The 21971-nt window shown below is 45.2% G+C and overlaps 1 protein-coding gene across 5 annotated transcripts in view; it reads left to right on the forward strand.

Annotated features, from left to right (window-relative positions):
• The window catches only part of SAMD4A (sterile alpha motif domain containing 4A), a 234979-nt gene that overhangs the window by 172121 nt on the left and 40887 nt on the right, over window positions 1-21971 (forward strand). For 4 of the 5 annotated variants that reach the window (XM_029237921.1, XM_029237918.1, XM_029237919.1 and 1 more), the window contains exon 4: window positions 20983-21092. In XM_029237921.1, the coding sequence (XP_029093754.1) occupies window positions 20983-21092 (110 nt within the window). Of the gene's footprint in view, window positions 1-9614; window positions 9879-20982; window positions 21093-21971 lie in introns of all 5 variants that reach the window. The other variant, XM_029237922.1, reaches the window with a different exon arrangement.

Here is a 21971-nt window from a genome sequence, read left to right on the forward strand (position 1 = left end):
TAGCAAACACTGAACCCCCCTGCTGCTAGGGGAAATACTAGACTAGGTTCCTGCAAACCTCATGACATTTTCATTAACCTATCAATACATAACATTATTTTATATATGTTTAAAGACATCTTATTTAATACATATTGTTGATTCATTAATATCTGCATTCAAGGCCAACAGCACTCTTACTCATGCTGAACAAAACTTGTCCAACACATGTGTTTTCCCCCTAAAGCACGTCACAGCCTCTTGCACTGAGCAACACTAGCCAGCACACCAGCCCTACACTTGGGGGCGATTTTAAACAGTAAATCACCAACGAAAAACACCGAAGTTAGAAAAACATGGTGCTGAACAACCTTGTAAAGGACACTGGTTTACAATATGAGAACTGACATGGGAAGGCTGAGCAACAAGGCCTGTTTGACTCCAGCCAGGAACACGTGCTCCAAGGACTCATTTTTTGCCAGCCTGCACAGGTCCATGAATGACGATGAGAATGCTGCGAATGTTGATTTTTGGTTACAAGAAATTTTTAGCAAGTAGGTGAATTCGCAAATACAGAATCTGTGAATACGGAGGATCAGTGATATATAAGACATAATAAAGGAACACACACTGTATAGTTTGTATGCAGGTCAAGGTGGACATAGAAGTAGACAAGCAAGAGACCTATGGATCTGAGCTGGTTGTCTGGGGTCAGGCCAGCCCCCCTGATCGCCCTACAGCCTGTTCTCTTTGCTGCCCAGATCTTAAGGCTCCAGACAGCCCTCCCCATCTCATATCCAATAAGAAATGAATGCTGTTCAATTCCTGTCCTTAAACTAGAACAGTCCTGGGGCCTGAATTATGCCAGGAACCTCATGCTTGCAGTGTCTCTGGAAGTCTTTTATTGCAGGACTGATTTATAATACCCAAGTCGATGAGTTGAGAGCAATTACGTAAACGCTGTTTCTCTGGGATAGAGAATAACGGTCCGGTTTAAGTGAAAAATGCAGTGCCAAGTGAAAAATTCAAATCGTTATGTGTAATTACAGACCGCAGTAAATCAATTTTACAAACACAGTACCAATCTCACTGTGTCCCAACACCCACAGGGTCAGGCTGTGACAGTTTAAATTTGAGAAGAGGCTGAAGGTGAAGAGAAGGTGGGAATTGGGATGCGTGAAGCCTCAGTAGCTTGTCTTGAATCACATGGTGATTCAATCAAATATAATTAAGAAACCAGGAGAACCCAAACCATCCAATTTCTCTTAATTAACACCCCCCAATAATCTAATTAGCAGTGTAAGCTCAAATTGTGGGGTTTTTTTTTTTGAATGGTCATTTATGTGTATTGTTACACTTGACATTTAGATTGAATGCTTTAATGAAAACAAGAACCAATTCCCTCATCAGTAAATTGCCGGCCGAAATGCTGAGAATCTCCAGTTCTCATTCTTCTATCAAGGAACTAAGTTAGGAATTAGTCAGGACTGCATAATACATTTCTAATTATTTATAACCCGTCTCCTAACACTAGAAAGAAAAGAAAAAAGATTGCTGCTTAATCAAGGCCAAGTTCAGAGTTTCACACTCTGAAATCCTGGCACCGGTCCTGCGTTTGGCTGGTGCTGAGTTGAGACCCTGATGGCAGTAGGATTTTGGCATCTTCTAATGATGCCAGTCCTTGCCTAATCACTGCTGTTGCATTTAAGAGCCACCTTGCCCTCTTATCTGGGAGCCTTTTAAGCTCCAGTGGCAGTGAAGACTTTGCCAGTAGTTCAGCTCAAGACAGGAGTTAGTAGACAAGACTCCAAAATATCCTTTGTAAGCCCCTTTTAAGTGTGACCCCCTTCTCCTCTGGACAACTGCTGCTGGTGGTGTCAAGATGCAAAAGGATACCCTGATGATTTGTTCAGTGACTCTGGTAGTGGCCCTGGGACTGATGCTCTGAGGCGGGGCTTGGTTGCTCAATCATGAAACCCTGGCTATTGCAGTTCCAAACTTGGATTGCTTTGCTGGTACCCGCATTCAGTCAGTGGCCGGGGAGTGTTAAACACAGGATGGACAGTGCATTTTGTAAACCTAAGAAGCACTTCCTGGATAGACATGTGAGCTAACAGTGATTACAATTTGAGAGTTATCTTTTTAAGAAAGGGGTAGGAGGGTAGTTTTGTCATCAAACATCTAACTTTCTGAGTTTCTCCACTCTCTTCCTTAAACACAGTGACTGGAGCATTTTTATGGACACACTGGTAAACAAAAAAGGAAATAGCTGCTTCAGTCCACTCGTGGCCACTTGCTTGACTCAAATATTTTCTTTACTTGGTGTCATAATCAGAATGATTCCGATTCTGCAACTCTGTCTAAACTCTTCACTCACCACATGGGTAGAAATTCCACGGACAAACCTAAGGTCTAAGAAGCCTAAGGGTTAAGCATATATAGGTATACCTGTAGATATGAAAAGGAACATAATTCAGGAAAGTAGGAGTGAACCCAATATACAGGAACCTTAGAAATGGCTGGGTTGATTCCACAGTCCCTCGAATGGGCTGAAACATCCGCTTCAGTGGTGTCAAGTTACTTCCATAGTTGGCGTCATTGGTTTTGATAGAATGGAATGAGAGGATTTGGGCAGTTTCCTTTTAGGACTGATTGATTTGAAGTTCTACTTGTAAGATTCTACTGATTTCTATCAAATGTATATATTGGCTTCTTGTCTAACTTATAAATAATGACAATGTAAAGTCAAACAGCAGTTTTCTAAAATAGATTTTCTACTGGATGACACCCAGTTTTGCCATTATAGAAACTGACGAAAGAGGACAAATGAAATGTACAAAAGATTAATGCAGCAATAAAAGTCTGCCAGAAACATTCTAATTTACTTCTTAAAAGCCTAAATGTTTAAGTGATAATGTGAAGGCAGAAACATACATCTTTGCTCTGCCCAAAGGCCGAGCCTTCTGTGGAGTCATAAGGGCTGACACCAGTGACAAGGACTCACATCATGGAAAAACCTCTCCAGGTGCTTTTCCCTGCGTCAGAACGTGTTCACTTCAATATGGTATGAAAATGAGACTGAACGGGGAGGAAGAGATTTGGCAGTGTGTATTTGTCAGCCCTGTTGGCATGTTCTTTGCGGCTCTGTCTTCTTCTAGATTCTCCGTTTGTTTTGTTTTGTTGCGTAGGCGAGTGTATACTTTCTCTTCAGAGAGCGGGTGGCTTCCTCCCTGGGCTTGTCGGGAACACCCGGTCCGCCCCCAACGCCTTTGCTTTGTAGCATGCTCTTTCTTCTTCCCCCAGGATGAGGTGGAGTCTAAAGCTGTATGGGGGAATCATCTTCTGGTGTCCAGATGTTGTGAGCGCTGGTTTTCCAAACTTTTGGACAAGAAGCAGAGCACAAGCATGCAGAGCTGAGGCATATAACCTTTCAGATTTGCTTTTAATCTATTCCCTGAAGCAATGAGACGGAGCATGTTAATTTTAACCGTAATAATTAATACTCCCTTCCCCCTCCAACCCCCGACACAAATCTGTTCTTGGCCATGAATGTGACTGGTGTTGTCTTTTTTTTGCATGATGTCACTGATTAAATACCCAAGTTTTTTTTTGTTTTTTTTTAATGTATTCTTGCAGTACTATTAATCTTTTCTTCCCCAAAGATTCCCACCACAGGGCCTCAGATTACTGGTTGTGGCACCACAAAACCAACTAAAGAAGAGGAATCCAGGGTCTAATGTCGTTTCGCCACTGAGCCTTACTCAAAGATGTTGGCTTTTTTAAAAAGCAAATGCCTAGAATTATGCATAGGTGTTAGTGGTGTTAGCAGAACTCTGCTCTTTGAAAATGGAAAGCCTTTAGCAACAGTTCCTTAGATGCTCTGAAGTCAGTGTTCTCAGAAGAAACTCTTGGGATGGCACCCGAAAGATGCCTGTTAAGCAGGCCTCAACTAAGGGAATGGACAGAAACACTCTCCCCAGTAACTTTGAAACAATAGCCATAGCTATCTTATAGCTGGCGATGGCTTGAGCTTTTTCTCCTTTAAACTTGACAAGTATCAAACCACCTCCTGCAGCAAAACTCTCAAATCGGTGTATCCAGCAAAGGTTCTACTGATACTTCTGCATTTCTTTTGGGAGTAGGTCTAAAAAATATTGTTAAAGTACACCATTAACAACACGTAAGGAGAATATTCCCCGTGCTTTTTCATAGCCTGTTGACACACGTAACATGTATCACCCGAGTAGGGAATTGACCTGGACCTTTTCATTCGGGAAAGAAATTCTAAGTTAATATTTAAAAAATAATATGCAAATGTTTGATTTCCTCATTCTACTTTTTAAAATCCCTAAATTAGAATGAGTTGTTTTTGTAAAGTTTAGTCATACTAGCAATTAGATTGAGTTCTGTCACATGAGCGTCTAGGATTTGAAAAATTAACAAAGCGTTAAGTTTTTCTGTGAAGGCCAACTTCTTGAATTAGAAATGGAGAGACTGGCTTAAGAAGAAAGAAGAGTGAAATTGCAAATCATGTCTATGTGGCTGAACTCATGAGGGCCTGGTGAGGCTGCAGAGCCCAACCTTGGGTTGAGAAGACAGGTTATTGGGTTTGGTGAAAGAGGATGACATTAGGAGTATGGGTGTACTTAATGCCCTTATTCAAAAGGAAATCAGCTTCAGCAGTCTAGATTTTAGACTCCAGGGCAAAATGCTGAGCCTGGAGATAGGTGGAAACTCACAGTGGTAGCAATGAGACCTGGTGGTGGAGTGAACTTGAGGAGGTAGTATAACTGTGAAAGGCACCAGAGGACTTTAAGCATACGAGTTCCCGAGGCCACTAGGTGCCCGTGGAACTCAGCAAACACAGCAGAGAATAGCAGTCATCTCTGTCATTTATTGAGTTTGGGCCTCAGTTTTTAACAAAAAACTGGGATCCCCGTAAAACGATAATTGTACTTCAAATCTGATGATCAAAAAAATGACAAAAAGAGCTATGAATTCAGCAAATATAAATGAATTTATATTTTATTAATTTTAATACTCTCTACATACGTATAAAAACCACGTATAGCACAGCGTCTCATCTACTAACCGGTACACGTAGGGATTCCCAGGTCCTTCCACTACCCAGGGGCCCCCAGCTCACAACATAGGGATTATTGGATTACATTGCCTTTCAGGGCCTTGCAGCTCTGAAATGTTATTAATCTATGCTCATAATACTAATTTTAAAGCATTACTTGCATTCACTGTATAAAGTTAAGGAGAACAGAGAAGTATGCAATGTATCTTTGAAAGATCTCCATTACCGTTTGTTAGGATAAAGTTTCAGTGTAAGAGTTGAGCTTCAGTCGTCCAAACTGTTTGTGTATGAGGATCACTTCACTCCTTGACAGTGGGGTACAATTCTTAACCTAACCGTGGACCAAGGAAAAGCTGGGCCCGTATCCCAAACCTTCCTCTTTCCACAAACCCCATTATTGGGCATATTAGAAGGCAGGAGAAGTAGTTATACGTAATTTTCTTAAAAGAGTCTATCTTGAAAAGTCTTTTCCTGAACCTTATTTCAGCAGCTAAAAATCAAGGCAAAGTTAAGTTTGGTCAAAGGAAAGGGGAAAGAAATCTGATTTCCAGGCTTTCAAGAAAATACTTAAAAGAACAGAACCCAGCACCAGGTATCGTATTTTCCCCTAAAAATGTGTTGAAAGTAGTCTCATGAAAGATGCTTGGAGATGAAAAAGAAATCATAAGGTTAAAGGAGGTCAGAGACAGCGGCTGGCCCCGAATGGTATGACAGAGTTTATTGCCGGATTATAAGACCCTCTGTCCTCACTTCATACTGCTCCACTGCTGAAGCAAGATTATTTTTAGCTGCTTTTCCCATATTTCAACTAGACTTGCTCAATATTTATTATTTATTTTTAGTTCACTTGAAGTTATAAATGTTCCAACTATTATAGTACTCTACTGTCATATGTACACATACATACATATATATGTGTACATACCTGAGATTTCCTATTCCTAAAAATATAAGCGATACGGGCTCTATACTCTACACAGTATTAAGTTCTAGCTTCAGCTTTTTCAAGAGCAAGAGTCACAATTTTGCCCCCCTGGGCAATTGTTAGAATGAATCCCCCCTGAAATATGCTGTCCCTCCAACGCTCATTATTATAAAGTCACAAAATTCAGGACCTCGGTTCAGCTGGAACTTGCCAACTTCTAATCAATAGTGAGATTTTTTTGCAAGGTGTGCTTAATTCTGCATCATTTGAATATTACTCTGGGGCAGCTTAAGTCTGAATGGAGCGCTGCTGTTGTCTGGCATGCAGCAGTCAGCAAGCGAGAACATTCAAAAGGTCTGCCTCTAGCTAGAGTTATTCTGGGGCAGCTAACACAGTGTGAAGAGCTTCTCAGAAGCCTCACTTCACTGCTCTCCCCTCCCTACTCTTAGGGAAAGGAATTTTATTTATTTATTTTTGCCTGAATATCCATTCTTCCTCTATTTACCACCACTTCAGATGAGTTCTTTTGGTTGAAAAGAAAAAGGAGCCATGGGACAGCCATCCACCCTTTGCCCCGGGCCACCTCATTCATTCCACCGCTGTGTGGCCTGTTTTCTCACACTCTTTCTGTCCATGGCGTTTATTCTTTCCTCTGCTATTTTATGCCAAACAAAGTACTCCAGCACCTGAAGTAATACCAAATTCGGCTCCGCGGTCACCATTACCTCTACCTGAAGATTTGTCTTCACGCCAAAGTGGCCTTGTTGGCAGGTGACCTGTCACCTGCTCCAGTCTCCTTCCCACAGGAAGGTGAGCCTGTATTGCCTCCAGGCCTCAGTTCCCTTTGGAGAAATGAGGTGTTTGCCCCGCACAACTTGGCTTTCATGTAGGTGTGGGCCCCCGCTGGCTCTCAATTCACGGCCCTCTCTGCAAACCAAACCAGAAGCTTAACGAGAGGCATTGTGCTTGGTTGCTATGGCAGGTTCGCTCCTAAGGGGACGTTTCTGAGTTTGGTGCCAGCTGTGGGAATCTCTATGATACAGACAGAGTGGGGCCTTAGGTAGAAAGTCCCTGGGAAAAGGTCCTGGTACCTCAGGTATAATTGATTTTTATTGGAGACAGAGACCAACCAAGTTTGTGCCATAATCCCTGTAGCTTCGGTCAAGCTCAGGGATATATGAAGAAATGGATGTAGGTTTCTATGAACAAATCCCTATAAGTCCTGGGAAGTTAGGTAAACATTTAGTAGATTCCTTGGACACTGACAGCCTCCCCAAGGACACCCATCAGTGGGGAGGTAGCATGGATTTTAAGAAAACTTTCGGTGGAAAGAAGCAAATTGGCTTCATCTAATAACAGAATTCAACTGCTACCTGTGTGTGGTATTGTTCTCCACATCCAAAAACGGGGACTCTCTTAGCAGTGTTACCACTCATGGTTATGGATTCAGTTATAGCCTCTAACCAGGTGGAATGCTAAGGGTTCCAGCAGCTCTGAGCTGTGTGTCTCTCTTTGGCAAGGCCTGTTTTTATGGTTTCGGGCTCACTCTAATCCTGGCTGTGAAGAGGAGCCCCCGTTTCCACTCTGGGCACACCTGGCTGGCACCGTTCAGATCATCTACCAGATATTCTGAAATGGTTGCAGAGGTACCAGGAAGCAAAGACATCTAAGCTGGAAAGTCCCAGCACTTGGGGCAGCCCTGAACAAGTCTGCCCAATTTTGTATAAATACTTAGACAGGCATGAAATGAATTTTCTGGATGTCTGGCTTTTCTTCCTACTGGCTTCTCTCTTCATTTTTGCTGCTGCTTCCTTTTTCTTTTTCTGCTTTTTCTTTTTTCTTTTTCTTTTTCTCTTGCTAATTCGGATCCAACCAGGTAGCAATGCATTTTCCAGGGAGCCTTTTAAAATAGTTTCTTCCATAGTCTATTTAGTGGAAATGCAAGCTGTTTCAGCCTGTTAGGATCCAAAAAAATTTTTAACAGTGTTCCCTTTGCATATTTTGAAATTAGATGATAATTCCTTGCCTTTGATAGAATCGACCCAAATTAGAAATATTTCTCAGGTTACAGATACTAAACTCGGCAGCTCCCTTTTTCCCTCCCTTTTTTGTCAATAAGGAAGTTTCTAGCCCTTCTGATTGTCCCTCTTGCACACACAAGACTGACCTTCTGGCCACATGAAGCCAAATGGAAACACTGACAGCAGAGGTGTGAGCCCCATGGCTCTCAGGGCCTGGTTAATGCCAGCTGACCAGGAGCAGCCTGCCCTCACCTCTACTGCCCCAAACACACTTTTTGCAAACACTCAGACTTTTGGCTCTGGTCTTTATCTTTTTAAGTGGGCGGCAAGGGAGCCTGCTGTTCAGGTCTCTATGTGGGTGCTGCCGCACCAGAATGCGGTTTAACAGAAAGCAGAACTTCTTACATTGGGATGTCAGGTCTGCTGACTAAAAAACGCGCAAAGATGAACGCCAGCAAAGCATTGCTAGTCCGGACTTGGGAGAGTAAATACCTCATCGGAGGGGATAGAGCCTGAGATGGAACTTAATGGCTTCCCTGAAAAATGTTTAAAAATGCATGTGGCTCAATTCCATGTTAACACTGCAGCAGTCAAAATAAACTGGACCTGTCAGTAGCCAGCGCAGAGAGAAAGTTATGAATAGACTTATTTTGTAAGGTTGTCACTTTACACGCCCAGAATAACCAACCAAGGGTAACGTCGGCTCCCTCGGCGTTGATTTTGGTTAAATCCCTCCCTTGAATGACCTCAATTTAATTTGGCTAGTTATATGTGAGTTGTTGCTTTTTCCTGGTTTTCTGGAAAAGAAATTAAAACTGGGGGCTACACAGATGTTGCCCACTGCACGGAAGGGCTGAGCACGCTGGTAGAAACCATTCCCAGCTTACTGAGAGCACCCCACTGGCTTCTGAATGAACGCCTTGTTACCTGGAAGTGTTTTCAATATAAAGTTTGGCAATTAACCTGTGAAGCCAAGAGAAAGAATCGGCCCTTTCACGCACAGCTGCTGTGTCCCGTACCCCTGGTAGTGTTGGGCCCCTCGCTGAGCCTGCAACCCCTTCAGAGGTGATGGTTCCCCCGATTCCTGGTTGGAAGGACTAGTCCACTTCGTCTAGCTCAGCCCAGCAAAGATCCCCCAACGATGATGACCGGCCTGCCTGCCCTTCCAGAAGTCCACCCTTAACGACATGGGTAATGTCGGGTTTTGTGTGTTTCCTCCCCGGCAAAAAAAAAATTATCCAGGACATGTTCTTTTCAGTCTTGGCAGATGGCCACTTAGCCAGACTGTCAAGCCTCACCTGATTTATGTAGTAGTAGCCCACTACTCCAAATCCTGATTTCTAGAGTTGGAACTAAACCCAGATCCCAACCCACAAAAGCACAGGTCTGGGCACTATAGATGTAGCCTCCCTGGAGAAGCCCAACCCACCCAGAGGTACAGACAGCATCCTTTTTAATCACCCCGAAGGGAAGGGCCACCCCATGCCCACTGATGCAGTAATAAGACAGCGCCATCTCTCAGGGTGAAGAGGTACTGTGGGTTCTTCTGCGGCCCAGGCTAAAGGGGGGGGGAATAACCTATTTCATTTTATTTTTTTTTTTCCAGTTCTCTCAGGCCAGGCACACCACAGCCCTTTGAAACGATCTGTGTCCCTTACCCCACCCATGAATGTGCCAAACCAGCCTCTAGGACATGGATGGATGTCTCATGAGGACTTACGAGCTAGAGGACCCCAGTGCCTCCCATCCGATCATGCCCCCCTGTCACCACAAAGCAGTGTAGCCTCTTCAGGAAGTGGTGGGAGTGAACACTTAGAAGATCAGACCACTGCTCGTAACACATTCCAAGAAGAAGGTAGTGGTATGAAAGGTGAGTGACTACCACTGGCAACAGAGTCCATCCCTTTATTTGGAATCAGGAGGGTGAGAAGACAGATAGGCAGTGAGGAGGAAGGAGCCCGCCCCTCCCCAGGCTGATGGAGTTGACCGTGGAGGAAAGGGCTCGGATTCCCCTTCCAGGGCTTCTTGCCAAAACCTGGGAAGAGCAAGAGAGGTCAACACCCTCTTTTTTTTTTGAATGCAGTGACTTGCAGACAATTAAATGTGTCACAGCTGGCGGTGATAGCATCTACTGTTTGCACGTACGTTCCTGGTCTGTCCTGTTTGTAAAGACGCTGAGCTGCTCCAGCCTTCTACCTCACTGCTTTGGCCAGGGAACCGTCAATAATTTAGCAAAACAAACCGCAGGATCTTTTTTCAAATCTCTCTTAGTGTACAATCGTAGTGTTGCTTTCTTTCCTCTCTCCCTTTTCCTTTGATATCCAAAGAAGCTTGCAAACCCTGTTTCTCTGCATCTGTTTAAGGGACATGAAAAAACTACCACTGAGACTCTCTGACAGTGTTTTAAGCCTGATAGCAGATTTGCATACAGGTGATAACAGCCTTTTGTGCAGCATAAATAAATGTTCCTACACTGCCCTGTAAATCTCTCCTATTCTAAAGATACTCATCGGGAGATAGAGATTTCCAAATTGCCCATGGTAGGTTCAGAGAGGATACGCACATTCTGTATTTTTAGATGCAAGTTGTTCAAGGGCTGGGAAGGCCTTAGGGAAAGATGCTCATCAGAGACACATTAATAACAATTTTAGATGGAGAAACAAGAGCTAGTCGTGCTCCTGGGACTACGATGCTGAGGGGAGGCTCTGAGGGTGCCCTCGTTGCTGGCATGCATAGTCCTGAGGTTGTGCTGTTTCTGATCGTACCGTTGAGAAGAACTAGTGTTGACATAGGAGGCTGTGTACTGAGTTTCCTCCCCACCACAGAAGCGTGGCACAGGGAGATGCCCGCCATTGCCCAGGTGCTGGTTGTAAGCGAGCGCCAGGCTGAAAAATGGAGCTTGCCCACCAGGGGACATGAATCTGACACAAAGACACTTTCCTGGAGCATTCCTCCCTCCCAGCTGCTCAGGCCAGCATCCTCCCATCCCACCACAATCTGTGGTGGATACTGTACTGAGTGCCCAGAGCGGGTGGGACACATCTTGATGTTTTCCTCTCTCTGGTGATCCAAATGGGTCATCAAAGGTGTTTAACAGGCAGCAAAAACAATGGCTCCTTTTGGCACGGTGGGGATGTGTGTCCTCTTTTCTTTCTCTTTCACAGTTCTCGGGGAAATGTGTCATAATTTTGGAGACCTACCAAAACCCATTTTTGAGTTTATGCTACATGGTTCTGTGTTCAAGCAGCTGAGCCCCGGGGGATGAGTAGCAGGGGAGGCTCAGCCATGCTTGGCCCAAGACGGGTGGAAGCCATGGTTACTCAGGACTAGCTTCTTGCCGAGTGAAGTGGAGCATCTGGACAAGTGGAGTGTCTGGACAGATGGTTTCCAAGAAAGCTACGTGCGGTTCTAATTGGTAACTGTGGGAAGGAGGCCTGGCCTTTACGTTGAAGGGCTTGGAGGGTCTTGCAGGAAGCCTGTTGTTCTCCAGGACACAGGCCTCGCCCAGAGGAATGCTGGGTCTGCTCTCTGTTTATAGGAGCTTCGTTATCTTTTCTTTCTCTTTTCCTTTTCTTTTCTTGGTTTTCTTTCTTTGTTTTTGGTTGTGAAGCCCTCTGTATACCTTAGATATTCTCCCAAAGCAGGTAAATGTTTGTTCATTGCATGCTGGCCTTTCGAGGTGAGAAATGAGTAATGAGAGCAGGCTTTTAAAGAGAAATGAATGAGAGAAAAATGGAATAAATGTCCTATCCCTGTTTTAGAATAAAAGCCGAAATATTCCAAAGTTCAAGGAACATCCCATATATCCTCTTCTTTGATTCCTTCTTTTAGAATCGGTGAGAATTGTCCCCTCAGAGCTTCTTCGATCGGAAAATAATGCAGATAAGATCTGATAGCCAAGATTTTCTGTATAGGCCCGAGGCATGTGATCAGAAAACAGGCTCTTTGGTGGCAGGACTAAACAGAGGACCCTCTTCTGTGTATATCCACCTTCTGCTGACCTATTGAATGGTCCTTCTCCCAACGTATACAGTCCTTAGTGAATGAAATGGCAAAACCTATTTGAAGGAAGGAACATAATAGACGATGAGGGTTCTATGTGTGGGAAAAGTATATTTGCAGTTCAGCCGGTAGGTCAAGCCGTAGGAACATCCACACCTGAAAACAGCATCATTCCAGAGTGTCGGGGCCAGTGTTTATGCCACACGAATGCCCCTCCCCCGCTGCCCCTGGCAACAGCTTCCCTTGAAGGCCACCCCTGAGGACTCCCACCATCAAGCCCTGCTCAGGATGGCCTCCCAGGAGAGCGCAGAAGCAACCCTTAACAAGCCTGTCCTAAGAGTGTGTCATACGATTCCCCTGTCCAAGAGCAGGCACCGGTTTAAATTTCCAAATTAATTTGTATTTTTCTGAGAAATGAAATCTGAAATCAAATGAAGTGCTTTTAAAGAGAGCTAGCTCTTCCTCTTGGATCCATGTCTCTTCCTTTCTGTGACCTGGCCCTTTGGCAGGAGTGTCAGCCTTTTAAAGCTACTTTCTGGTCCACTTCAGGATGCCATCATCTAATTGCTATTTCCCTACTTTTTAGACACCCAGTTTACGAGAACAACAAGGAATCTGTAGGAACAAGAATTTGGAGGAGTTCCAAATCTCCAGGGGATGCATGTCAGCCCTCACCCCACACCTTGGGAAAAGAATAAAAATTCCCGTAATTGAGCTTAATTTAGTGTGAATTCATCCTTCTTGACAGCAGCTGTGCGTACTTTGCCGAAACGCTGTGTTCATCCGAGGCTTCCTTTTCATCCAGACAGATGAGCCAGGTTTGGCTACACATCGTCCCTTAGGAATGTGCCTCTTGGGTCCAGAGTGGGAACTAAAGCTCACAGCCCAGCATTCTTGCCCTTCTTATTTTTTCAAAAACATCCATCTCTCCCTCTTTTCGTCTTGGTGTCAGCGTTCCCTGCCAGGGATTGTCACTAAGTTCCCTCCCAAGTAGACCAGCTCCTGCTCTCAGAGGATTAACGTCATCTGCCTGCTTCGCTGTGTTTTCCTTTTATAGTAAACACACATCCTGAAGGTTTAAGTCAGCTCTGAGGCACTGAGTGGATGTCCCTGGCAGCAGGGATCTCAAACTAATATCTCAGGCTCAGGGAAGCATGGGATCGGCTACTCAACTAGAAATTAGTGAACAGAAGTGGGACACTGAATGGTGACATGGAAGCTCCCCTTCAACATGCCCTGGGGAGGCTACTGGTTATACACGTTCGGATTGCCTAGGCTGATGGTGGTTTCTAAAATCAGTGGTCCTTCTTCCTTGCAAAAGCTTCGCCGTGACTTATCCCAGGGGAAAGATTCTCGATTCTAAGTTGACACTCCGTTCCACTCTTCTCCCCTCCATATCACATGAGTAGAATGTGCTCTCTTACCCCTTCGCTCATACAAAGCCTCCAGGTGGCCAAGAGGGGGAAAAACATGACATTCCCATAAATTCCTGAAAGGAAAAGAAAATAGAGAACAGAATTTCATTGGTGGGAGAAGTACATGTGCCCCTCCTATTAGCATCACGTCTTCAGAAATTTTGTGTAAACCCAACACCTAAAGACTTATCCGAAGGCAAGGGCTGTTCGTGAGTGATATGGCTGGTCTATGGGAACAGAGACGAGGGAAGAAAGACTGACTAACAGGTTTCATTTTTGTCCTCAGCAAGTCAGCTGCCTTTCTTGAGTGCTTGCTGAGAGAGGCTTTGGACTGGTTACTGGGGAGACAGAGGTGAAGGAGATGGTCCCTGCCTCAAGGGACTCGCTATCATGCGAGCCACAAACAGAGACCTGATGCATGTGCACATCTGTGAAAATACCTTGTCTCAGAGACTTGCCCTGGGTCGAGGCAGGCAGCAAGGAGGGCCCTAATTCAAAGTGGAGGGAAGTCAAGGAAAGTTCCTGGAGGGGGAGAGGCCTGGAGCTTCAGCTCGGAGCAGGATTACAGATTAGCCAAATATATAAGGTGAGGGAAGGGCATTCTATGCAGAGGGAATGTTATTCGTGAAAGCATGGTTATGAGACAGCTTGACCAAGTGCATCACCCGATGGCTTGTGTGTTAGGGGCACATGGGAGCAGTGTCTGGAGAGGGACGAGCCAGATGCTAGGCATTGCAAAAGACTGGAGCTTTTATCCTGACATGGAAGGAATTTAGCAGCAGAATGACCTGCTTAGATTTACATATCAGAAGTAGGACCTGAACGGAAGAGTGGGAGACATACCAAAGTAGGAGAGGGGCAGGGGATTCTGGATTTGGAGGCCAGCTGGGCGGTGGGGGATGTTTCAGTACCTGAGGAGGAAAATGAATTTGGACCAAGACGAACAAAGGAGACAAGGTAGTGTGTTCGTGGGGTCTTCATAAGATAGACCTGAGAGAGCTCTGAATTGAATTGCACTGATTGAATGTAGACAGGGATGGAGCATGAGGAATTTAGGACGATGCCCAGCTTTTTGCCTGGGACATCTGGGTAGCCCATGATGTCATCGACAGCAAAGAGTAAATCGGAAAAGAAACAGACTGGGAGGACAGCGTGCGGCAGGCTGAGTGCGGGCACCTGTAGAAGATTCCAGTGGAGGCGCGCCAGCCAGGCCCACAGCGCACCATGCTCTCCCCTGGCTCAGCCTCCCTAGCATTCTGCCTCCCTGTGGTGAAGTTCCTGTGGGGAATTTACTAGACTTCTGGCTAGTAAGGCCCATAGATTTAGTCTCCTAAGACTGAGAAGCTCCATGATTTTCTCATTGCAGTTGTCGGTGTGAGAGAGGTAGAGATGGGGGTTGGGGTCTGTTTCTCTTGAGATGAGCTTCGGCCTCACCATTATGAATTAACATTGGCTGGTATACTTATGAGGTATGGCACTATGTTAGTGTAAAAATATAGGGGTAATTTAAACTTACATTGTTTGCATATAGACATGATAAAGGTAAAAAAGAAACCTTTGGGTCCAGTAACCTTGATAGAAACATAGCGATTAAGAGCGGAGGGAACCATGAAAATAGGCTCAGGTTTTCTTTTCTAAAGAATCTTTCTTAGATGAAACTTACGTAAACTTTTTTCCTCCATAGCAAAGGAAATATATTGCCTATTCTGAAATAGCTTGTTTGGGGTTTTGAGTTGTAGACCTTTGAACTTCTGCCTGTCTTAGAATGAGATGAGGAAAAAAAAATATTGAAAAGTGTTATTTTTGTAAGACAAAGGAACCCATCAGAAACCTTTGTAAGAAAGGTTGTGAATACAGCATTTCTGAGGGTCGTAAGGGTGTGAATGATGGAAAGGGAGTGACACAGCCCCTTGTGTGGCTGGGACACTTTTCAGCATGGCTGTCATGGGAACAAGTTCCTATTTTCTGAATGCTGACTTTCTAGATGCTGTCTCGAATTCATCTAACTTAAAGGCCAGGATTTAGTAAACTTACTTCACTTTCTTTATTCCCAAATGCCAACATACGACCTGTGTGGATAGGTCCTAATGGGCTCAGACTTGTGCTCCCTCTTTTCAGATAGGCTGAGAGGCCCTGATATCTTTGAAAAGTAAATCCCCAGGATTCCCCCAAATTCTAAAGGTCCTGAGACTTACAGCTGCTATTTCTTACAAAGTGTGTGTCTTCAGCTAAAGTGCTTTAAGGACAGCTGTCAATGTGGAGCCCAGCTGCTGTTGACGCAAAGCAGGCTAAGAGTAGAACAGCACTTACGGGTGTCATAGCCGATGGAAACTGGGAGAAATTTAGTCCTTCTGTTTGTATCAAACACTTCAGAGAGGGTATTTTACCCAAACTCGACCATCTCTGTGCCTTCCAAGACCCACACATGTTCCCCACAAGCGTGGAAGCCGGAGGCCACCATGGACACGTCCCAGGATGGCGGAGCCTGCTCCAGCCCCACAGGGACCCGAGACCAAGGCGCCTTCTTTCTTTTGCTCAGAGGCTGGTACAGAATGGGGCTGTTCATTCCGCTCTGGCCAAAAATAGGCTTCAGTTATCTTAATGGTGCTGCTAGACTTCTTCATTTTCGAAAGACATGTTTTCCTTCTTGCTTCAACCCTGAAGAGTTAGTCCCTTCTTGTTCCTACGTTGGCTCTTCTCCCTCCAAGACCAAGGATGCAGTCGTGTCTTGGAGAGAGAGAGGGAGTTGTTTGAGATTAGCCTGGCTCTCCGTGGCAAATGGGAGTTGCTTTTCCATTTGCAGGTACCAGGACCACCACAGTGAAGCCTCTTGTGGAAAAGGCGGCTGCTCGTGGTTCTGTCTTCCAGGGATGCCTTACTCCCTACCTGTTACATCGTTCCCCATATTGAGCTCTTCTGCAGTATTGGTTCCATCTTTCTCTCGTGTGGGGCCTCCTTGTTTGGGGGGCAGGTGCTGCATGGCCTGTTGACCTGAATGATATTTGCAGCCGTTCCAGCAGCAGGCATTTGAGCAAAGCAGCCCAAGTTCTAACTGGAGCCCAGCTTCCGTGTGAGCTGTAATATGCACCACAAAGCCTTTCGGTGGCTGATTTATCCGAACTTTAAAAGGCAAATAGAAAGCGTAATTGGAAACTTGACCCATTGGTAAAGACCAACAGGTAGACGTACCAGCGTATAAAACATGGGTGAAGCACTATTATCAAAAACGCCCATGAGAAGATAAACCACCGTGGACTGCAGCAAGATGTAGAGGAGCTTCATAAGGATGGACACTGTGGCATGGGAGCCCACTGTCCACACATGGATAGTGCTGCTTTCTCCCAGAAACTTCCTACCCTTTGCCCTTGTCAGTTTCCTTCATGGGCTTCTCTTCCCTCACCTTCCCCTAAAAGCCTGGTGCTCCCAGGGCTCCACCTTGGCTCTCCCCTCTTCCCTGAGTAATCTCACCCACTTCCGTGGCTAAAACAACTACCATGTGCTACTGACAAGGAAAGTGTTTCTCCAGCTCAGCCCCCTCTTCAGAGGTCTTGACCAGTTGACTTCTCCACCTGGATGGCTCAAAGGTGATGACACCCAGCTGACCTAAAGTGGAGTTCACCATCTCTCTCCTCTCACCCCAAATCTGATGCTCCCCTGTACTTTCCTACCAAACCTACTCAGAGGAACCATTTTAGGCTCCTTTCTCTCCCTTATTCCCTATACTTCCTTAATCTTCAAGTGCTGTGGATTTACCTACTTTCCTTCTCCTCTGCCACTGCCCTCCTGAGCTTGGATTCATCTCCTGGCCTCCACTCCCACTTCATCCAGCCCAGCCTTTACATCGACAGCCGTCATCATTCTTACGTACTCATCTGATTGTGCCTCTACTGCTCAGATTTCAACAGTTTCTCATCACCCAAGCCAAGGCTGACTCTCCTTGGTTCGGTATTAGAAATCCCAGTCATCTGACCCTTGCCTATTTGTCCCGTCTTATGTCTAAGCTCTTCTCTAGAATTCACCCAAGCCTTTGCTTGGCCTGGAATGCTCTCTTGCATCTCTGCTTTGCTTATGCACTGCTCCTGCTTCCTGAGACGGCTTCCTCATTATGATCTGCCCAGTGACTCCCAGACAAATGCTACTGTGACGCTATCCCACTCCCCAAGGCAAACCCAAATGCCCATTGTTCTGTGCCCATCACCCCCGCCCCACCCCCCCACCCCCGCAGAACTTTGAGTAGACTTAGCACTTGTCCTGCAACTTTTATCATTTTTTTGTGAGTTACCTGTTTTTTTTTGTATTAAAAATTCCTTGATGGCAGGGACATGCCTAGCCCCCATAATAGGCATTCAACAAATGTCGAGTCAGCAAATATCAGGATTCCCACACTTGGCAAGGAAGTCAGTCCCAGCATGTAGTAAAATCATCTTTATCTTTCTTACACTGCATAAGAGAATAACTTTCTAGTCTGGGACCTCCATTGGCATGTCCGTCAGAAGCAGCCCAGATGAAGTTAAATGGCTGTGCGCCAACCAGAGGCAGGAGCCCAGGCGGAATGCACGCTTTCAATCACGTATCAGCCACTCCAGGAAACACCCCTGTTGGTCTGTGTCTTCCAACCATAGGCCTGAGGTTATGTTAGCTGGTTCTCAGCTTTGCATCCAACCATGTAGTATCTGGACCATGGGAAAGGAACTGAGCTTTCAGTTAGAGTTTGTCCCTGGCCAACATCTTATAGAATCTAGCCTCCAAGTCATTGGAGTTCCTGGCTTCAGAGGAGTGAAATGGTCAAGGCACTCAGTTCTCTGGTGTGTTTCCCTCTTAATGGAGTTTTGTTTTAATCCCTGGCAAAGGAAGGTGCCTCACCGCCAACCAGGGGGTGAAAGGTTAGTAAACTACATTCTTAAGAACTGGGATTTCCTCTCCTCTGTTCATCACTTCCCGTTGCAGGAGGAGGTGGCACATGGCACTGAGCTAGGAACTGACCCTCTAGGAGCAGGTTCAACCTGCCTACCCAAGGCACGTATGGCCAAGAAGAGCTTGCATTCCCCCAGAACATAGCCAGAAATAACTCTTCAGGAAGGCCTAACTCACCATGTTCTGAAGCTGTGTAGGAACCCTTTCTGGGGAAACGACTCCCAGCGACCTACATTTTGATTAAATGAGTGAGGCAGGCTCTTCATCCCTCTAACCAGGGAAATTCTAGTTGTCAAAATACTTTTATAGAAAGGAATGAGTACTGATTGGACTGAGACTTGCCAAGCCAAGATTTGCACCCCACTCTCCCCGACTCTTAAAACACCGTATTGTCACCTTGGCCTATAAAGCACCCAGTTTGCATCATGATTTAGTAGCTTGGGATTCTATTTGTTTTATCATTAGTGGATTTTGCATGATTAAGCTGTAGGGCACCCAGTGAAAAGTTAGCCCATGAAGTTGCTCCATATTCTTTTATGACAGACTGTACCCAAGCATGGCATTGGGTTACCCAGACTTCTCTGAATCACTATCACTGAGTTTTCTGAGCAGCTACTTGGGGCCTTTCAAAGATGTAAACAGCAAACGTGAAACCTGGTGACAAAGCAGTAACATGTCAGTGGCCTAAAAGCCAGAGATATATCTATTTGCTGCTCACTCTGTGGAAGTATTAGCATTGTTTTAACAGCAACAAAAGCATGACGGAGAATCAAGTCTGGTCGAATAGTTCCAGGATGTCACCAGAGGGAAGCAGATGTCCTGAACTCTTGATCCAACCACAACTTGAGTTGGGGAGGATGTGAGGATTGGTAGTATGTGGCTGGGGAAGCCCTGTCTCTTGTGGTTAACAATGGTCCCAGAAGGACTCTCCACTTGTCACAGTAGAATGAAGGGCCGGCAAGCACAGAGTCAAGTGACTTCTCACCTGAGATGACTGAGTCTGTTCTTAAAATGCCATTGGCTATCCAATTCTGTTTCTCCAGAAATTCCTCCTCTTCGGTCTTCACATTACTGCAAATCAAGAAGTAACCTCACCAGGCCCACTCTCCCCTGCTATATCTTTGAGTTTCAGGTGATCATCCCATACCCACATTCCCTGAAACTAGGTTGGGTTCACCCAGGTGGCAGGGCCTGATATCAGAGTAGGCCAGGCCTCTTTAATCGATCCCAGTTAGCTACTCTAAACATTAAAAAATGAGAAGTTTCCTACTTATTTTGTAGTGTTTGTGGATTCTGTCAGCACCTCAGAATAAAGCACTTAGTGGTAGATAGTATCTTGCAATCAACATGGTTAGTAATGGATAATTCATAGAAAGCATGAATAACGTTTATCCAATGCTTCAGCATTTCAAAGACTTTACAGTCACTGTTTATTCAGCCCTCCCACTGATGGGCTATTTGGTCCTCATTCTACAAAAAGTTGATACAATGTAGGAAAAATCTGGGAATCTGGCAACCTGTCTCTAGTCCCTATTTCACCACATACTTGCCCTGTGATCTAGATTTAATGACTTAATTTTGCCATCTGTAGAATGAGCTGGGGTGGGGGAAGATGATTCTAGAGGCTTCTCAAAGATCCTATCAGCTCAAAAACCCTGACTTTAGAGCATGGGCAAGTGCTTTGTTTTGGTTGTACTTAGCAAGGTAATAATTCTCCTGTGGATTTTCAATACAGTTACTGTTTAATTTTCCTAAATCTAGAATCCCAAATGTAGGAATTATTTCAGATGTGCTTTGGAATTCCCATTATTCCATAGTCTGGGCAATCTTTGGACCTTTCAAGTCCTGATATGCGGTTGACATTTGAGGAGAAGGTCAAAGACACATCCAGATACATGGCTTAGCTAGGGGAAATGGTCGGCAGACACACACACGCACACACACACACACACACACACACACACACACACTATGTGGTAGTTTTAGAGTGCAGGATGCCCTTATTCCCACTGGGGTATAGGAAGTCAGAAGAAAAATCAGGCTACGAATGACAGCAGCTCCACCCATGGGGAAAGTGCCGCTGCCTGGATTTTTTCCTATCACTGTGGAAGTGGCAGAAACAGCATATGGGGATCTGCACTAAACCTAGAAACAAATTATCTTGAGGATGAAGACTCATCATATGTAGTTGACGTTCTAAGTCATGTCTTTCGAAATCAAAAATGAAGTCGTCTGGCTAAAGCAGTGAATCCCTGACATTTTGGGGGCCATGAATCCCTTTGAGAATCTTATAGAAGCTGTGGATGACCCTCTGCCCAGAAAAGCACCCATATATTCACAGATTGGGATGTAATTTTAGAGAATTGCTGTATGCGCTGAAGCCCATGGACCCCGAGTTAGCCACCCCCTGGTGTAAAGAGTAAGGGAGCCCAACAGTGGGAATATCAGAACTAGATCAAGGCTTCAAAGTCTGTAATTTGCTGACAAAATTAAACAAGTAGTAACATAAAGGTTTTTTTTTTCTTTCGTTTTTTTCCCTCTGACCACCACCTTCTTTTCCTTTCTCTCTTCCCACATCTCTTGTCATCTCTTCTCTTTCCCTCTGAATTTCTCTCCCCATCTCCTGTGCATCTCGCACCACAGATGTTCCAGCCTGGTTAAAAAGCCTCCGCCTGCACAAGTATGCTGCGCTCTTCTCCCAGATGACCTACGAGGAGATGATGGCCCTCACTGAGTGCCAGCTGGAGGCTCAGGTATGTGCTTGGCTGACTATCCCCGAGAAGGTACCCCGGGTGGAATCTGACGTTCAAGTCCAAGGCAGACCTTGTTTGAACCCGTACCTGTACCCACCTGGTAGCTTGCCTTGTTCTAGGAACTGCCAGGTGCTGGCCAGCATGCTATGGTGAGTAGGGCTGGGTTCTTGCCTTCAGGGTCCAGTAGGAGATGGGAAGACGAACAGGTAACCACAGAGTAAATGAGGGTGAGAAGGAGTGTTATGAAAAAGAAATAACCTGGGTGCACACTTCTGGGCTGCTGGGGGGAATCAGAAGAAGTAACATTGACCAAGACCTCAAAGAGTCTGTGTCCCCGCTTTTGTTTTCCTGGGCCCCTCCCTCTGTCTGCCCAGCCAGGGCTGGTTTGGAGGATGACAGATTGGTTGTATATTGTCCAGTCCAGTTATAAATCACCTGACTTCTAGTAGTTAGGAAGTAGAAGCATCAGCTCCTGTCTCAGACCTTCCCCAACACTTGTCCAAAAACACATTCAGACTGATCTTAGTTGGAATGGAGAAAGTTGTACAAAATATTTTCTTCTAACCACCCTAAATAACATAGGACAGCCATCGAGCATGGGATTACCCCAGGTCTCAGATGTCAGTTCCCTCCGTGTGCCATAAAAGGACAAAGTTCCTCCTTCCCTCTGTGGATACCGAAGCCCAGGCCAGTCAGCAGAGCCCCTGAAACTAAGCATGTTTCCTACCATGCCGTGCTCGGGCAAATAGATCTGACCAATGTCTTTGTTTCCCTTGTTTAAAATGCTATTTGCATGTTTCAAATTGACCTCAGTTTCCTTTGAGCGGTGATTTGAGAGAATTAATGGTCTGAATGGGCTAATAGTATTTCCCCTGCAGG

This window comes from Monodon monoceros, unplaced genomic scaffold (genome assembly GCF_005190385.1).
Source record: "Monodon monoceros isolate NGI ecotype Baffin Bay Population unplaced genomic scaffold, NGI_Narwhal_1 Super_Scaffold_21, whole genome shotgun sequence".
In the NCBI taxonomy this organism is placed as follows: Eukaryota; Metazoa; Chordata; class Mammalia; order Artiodactyla; family Monodontidae; genus Monodon; species Monodon monoceros.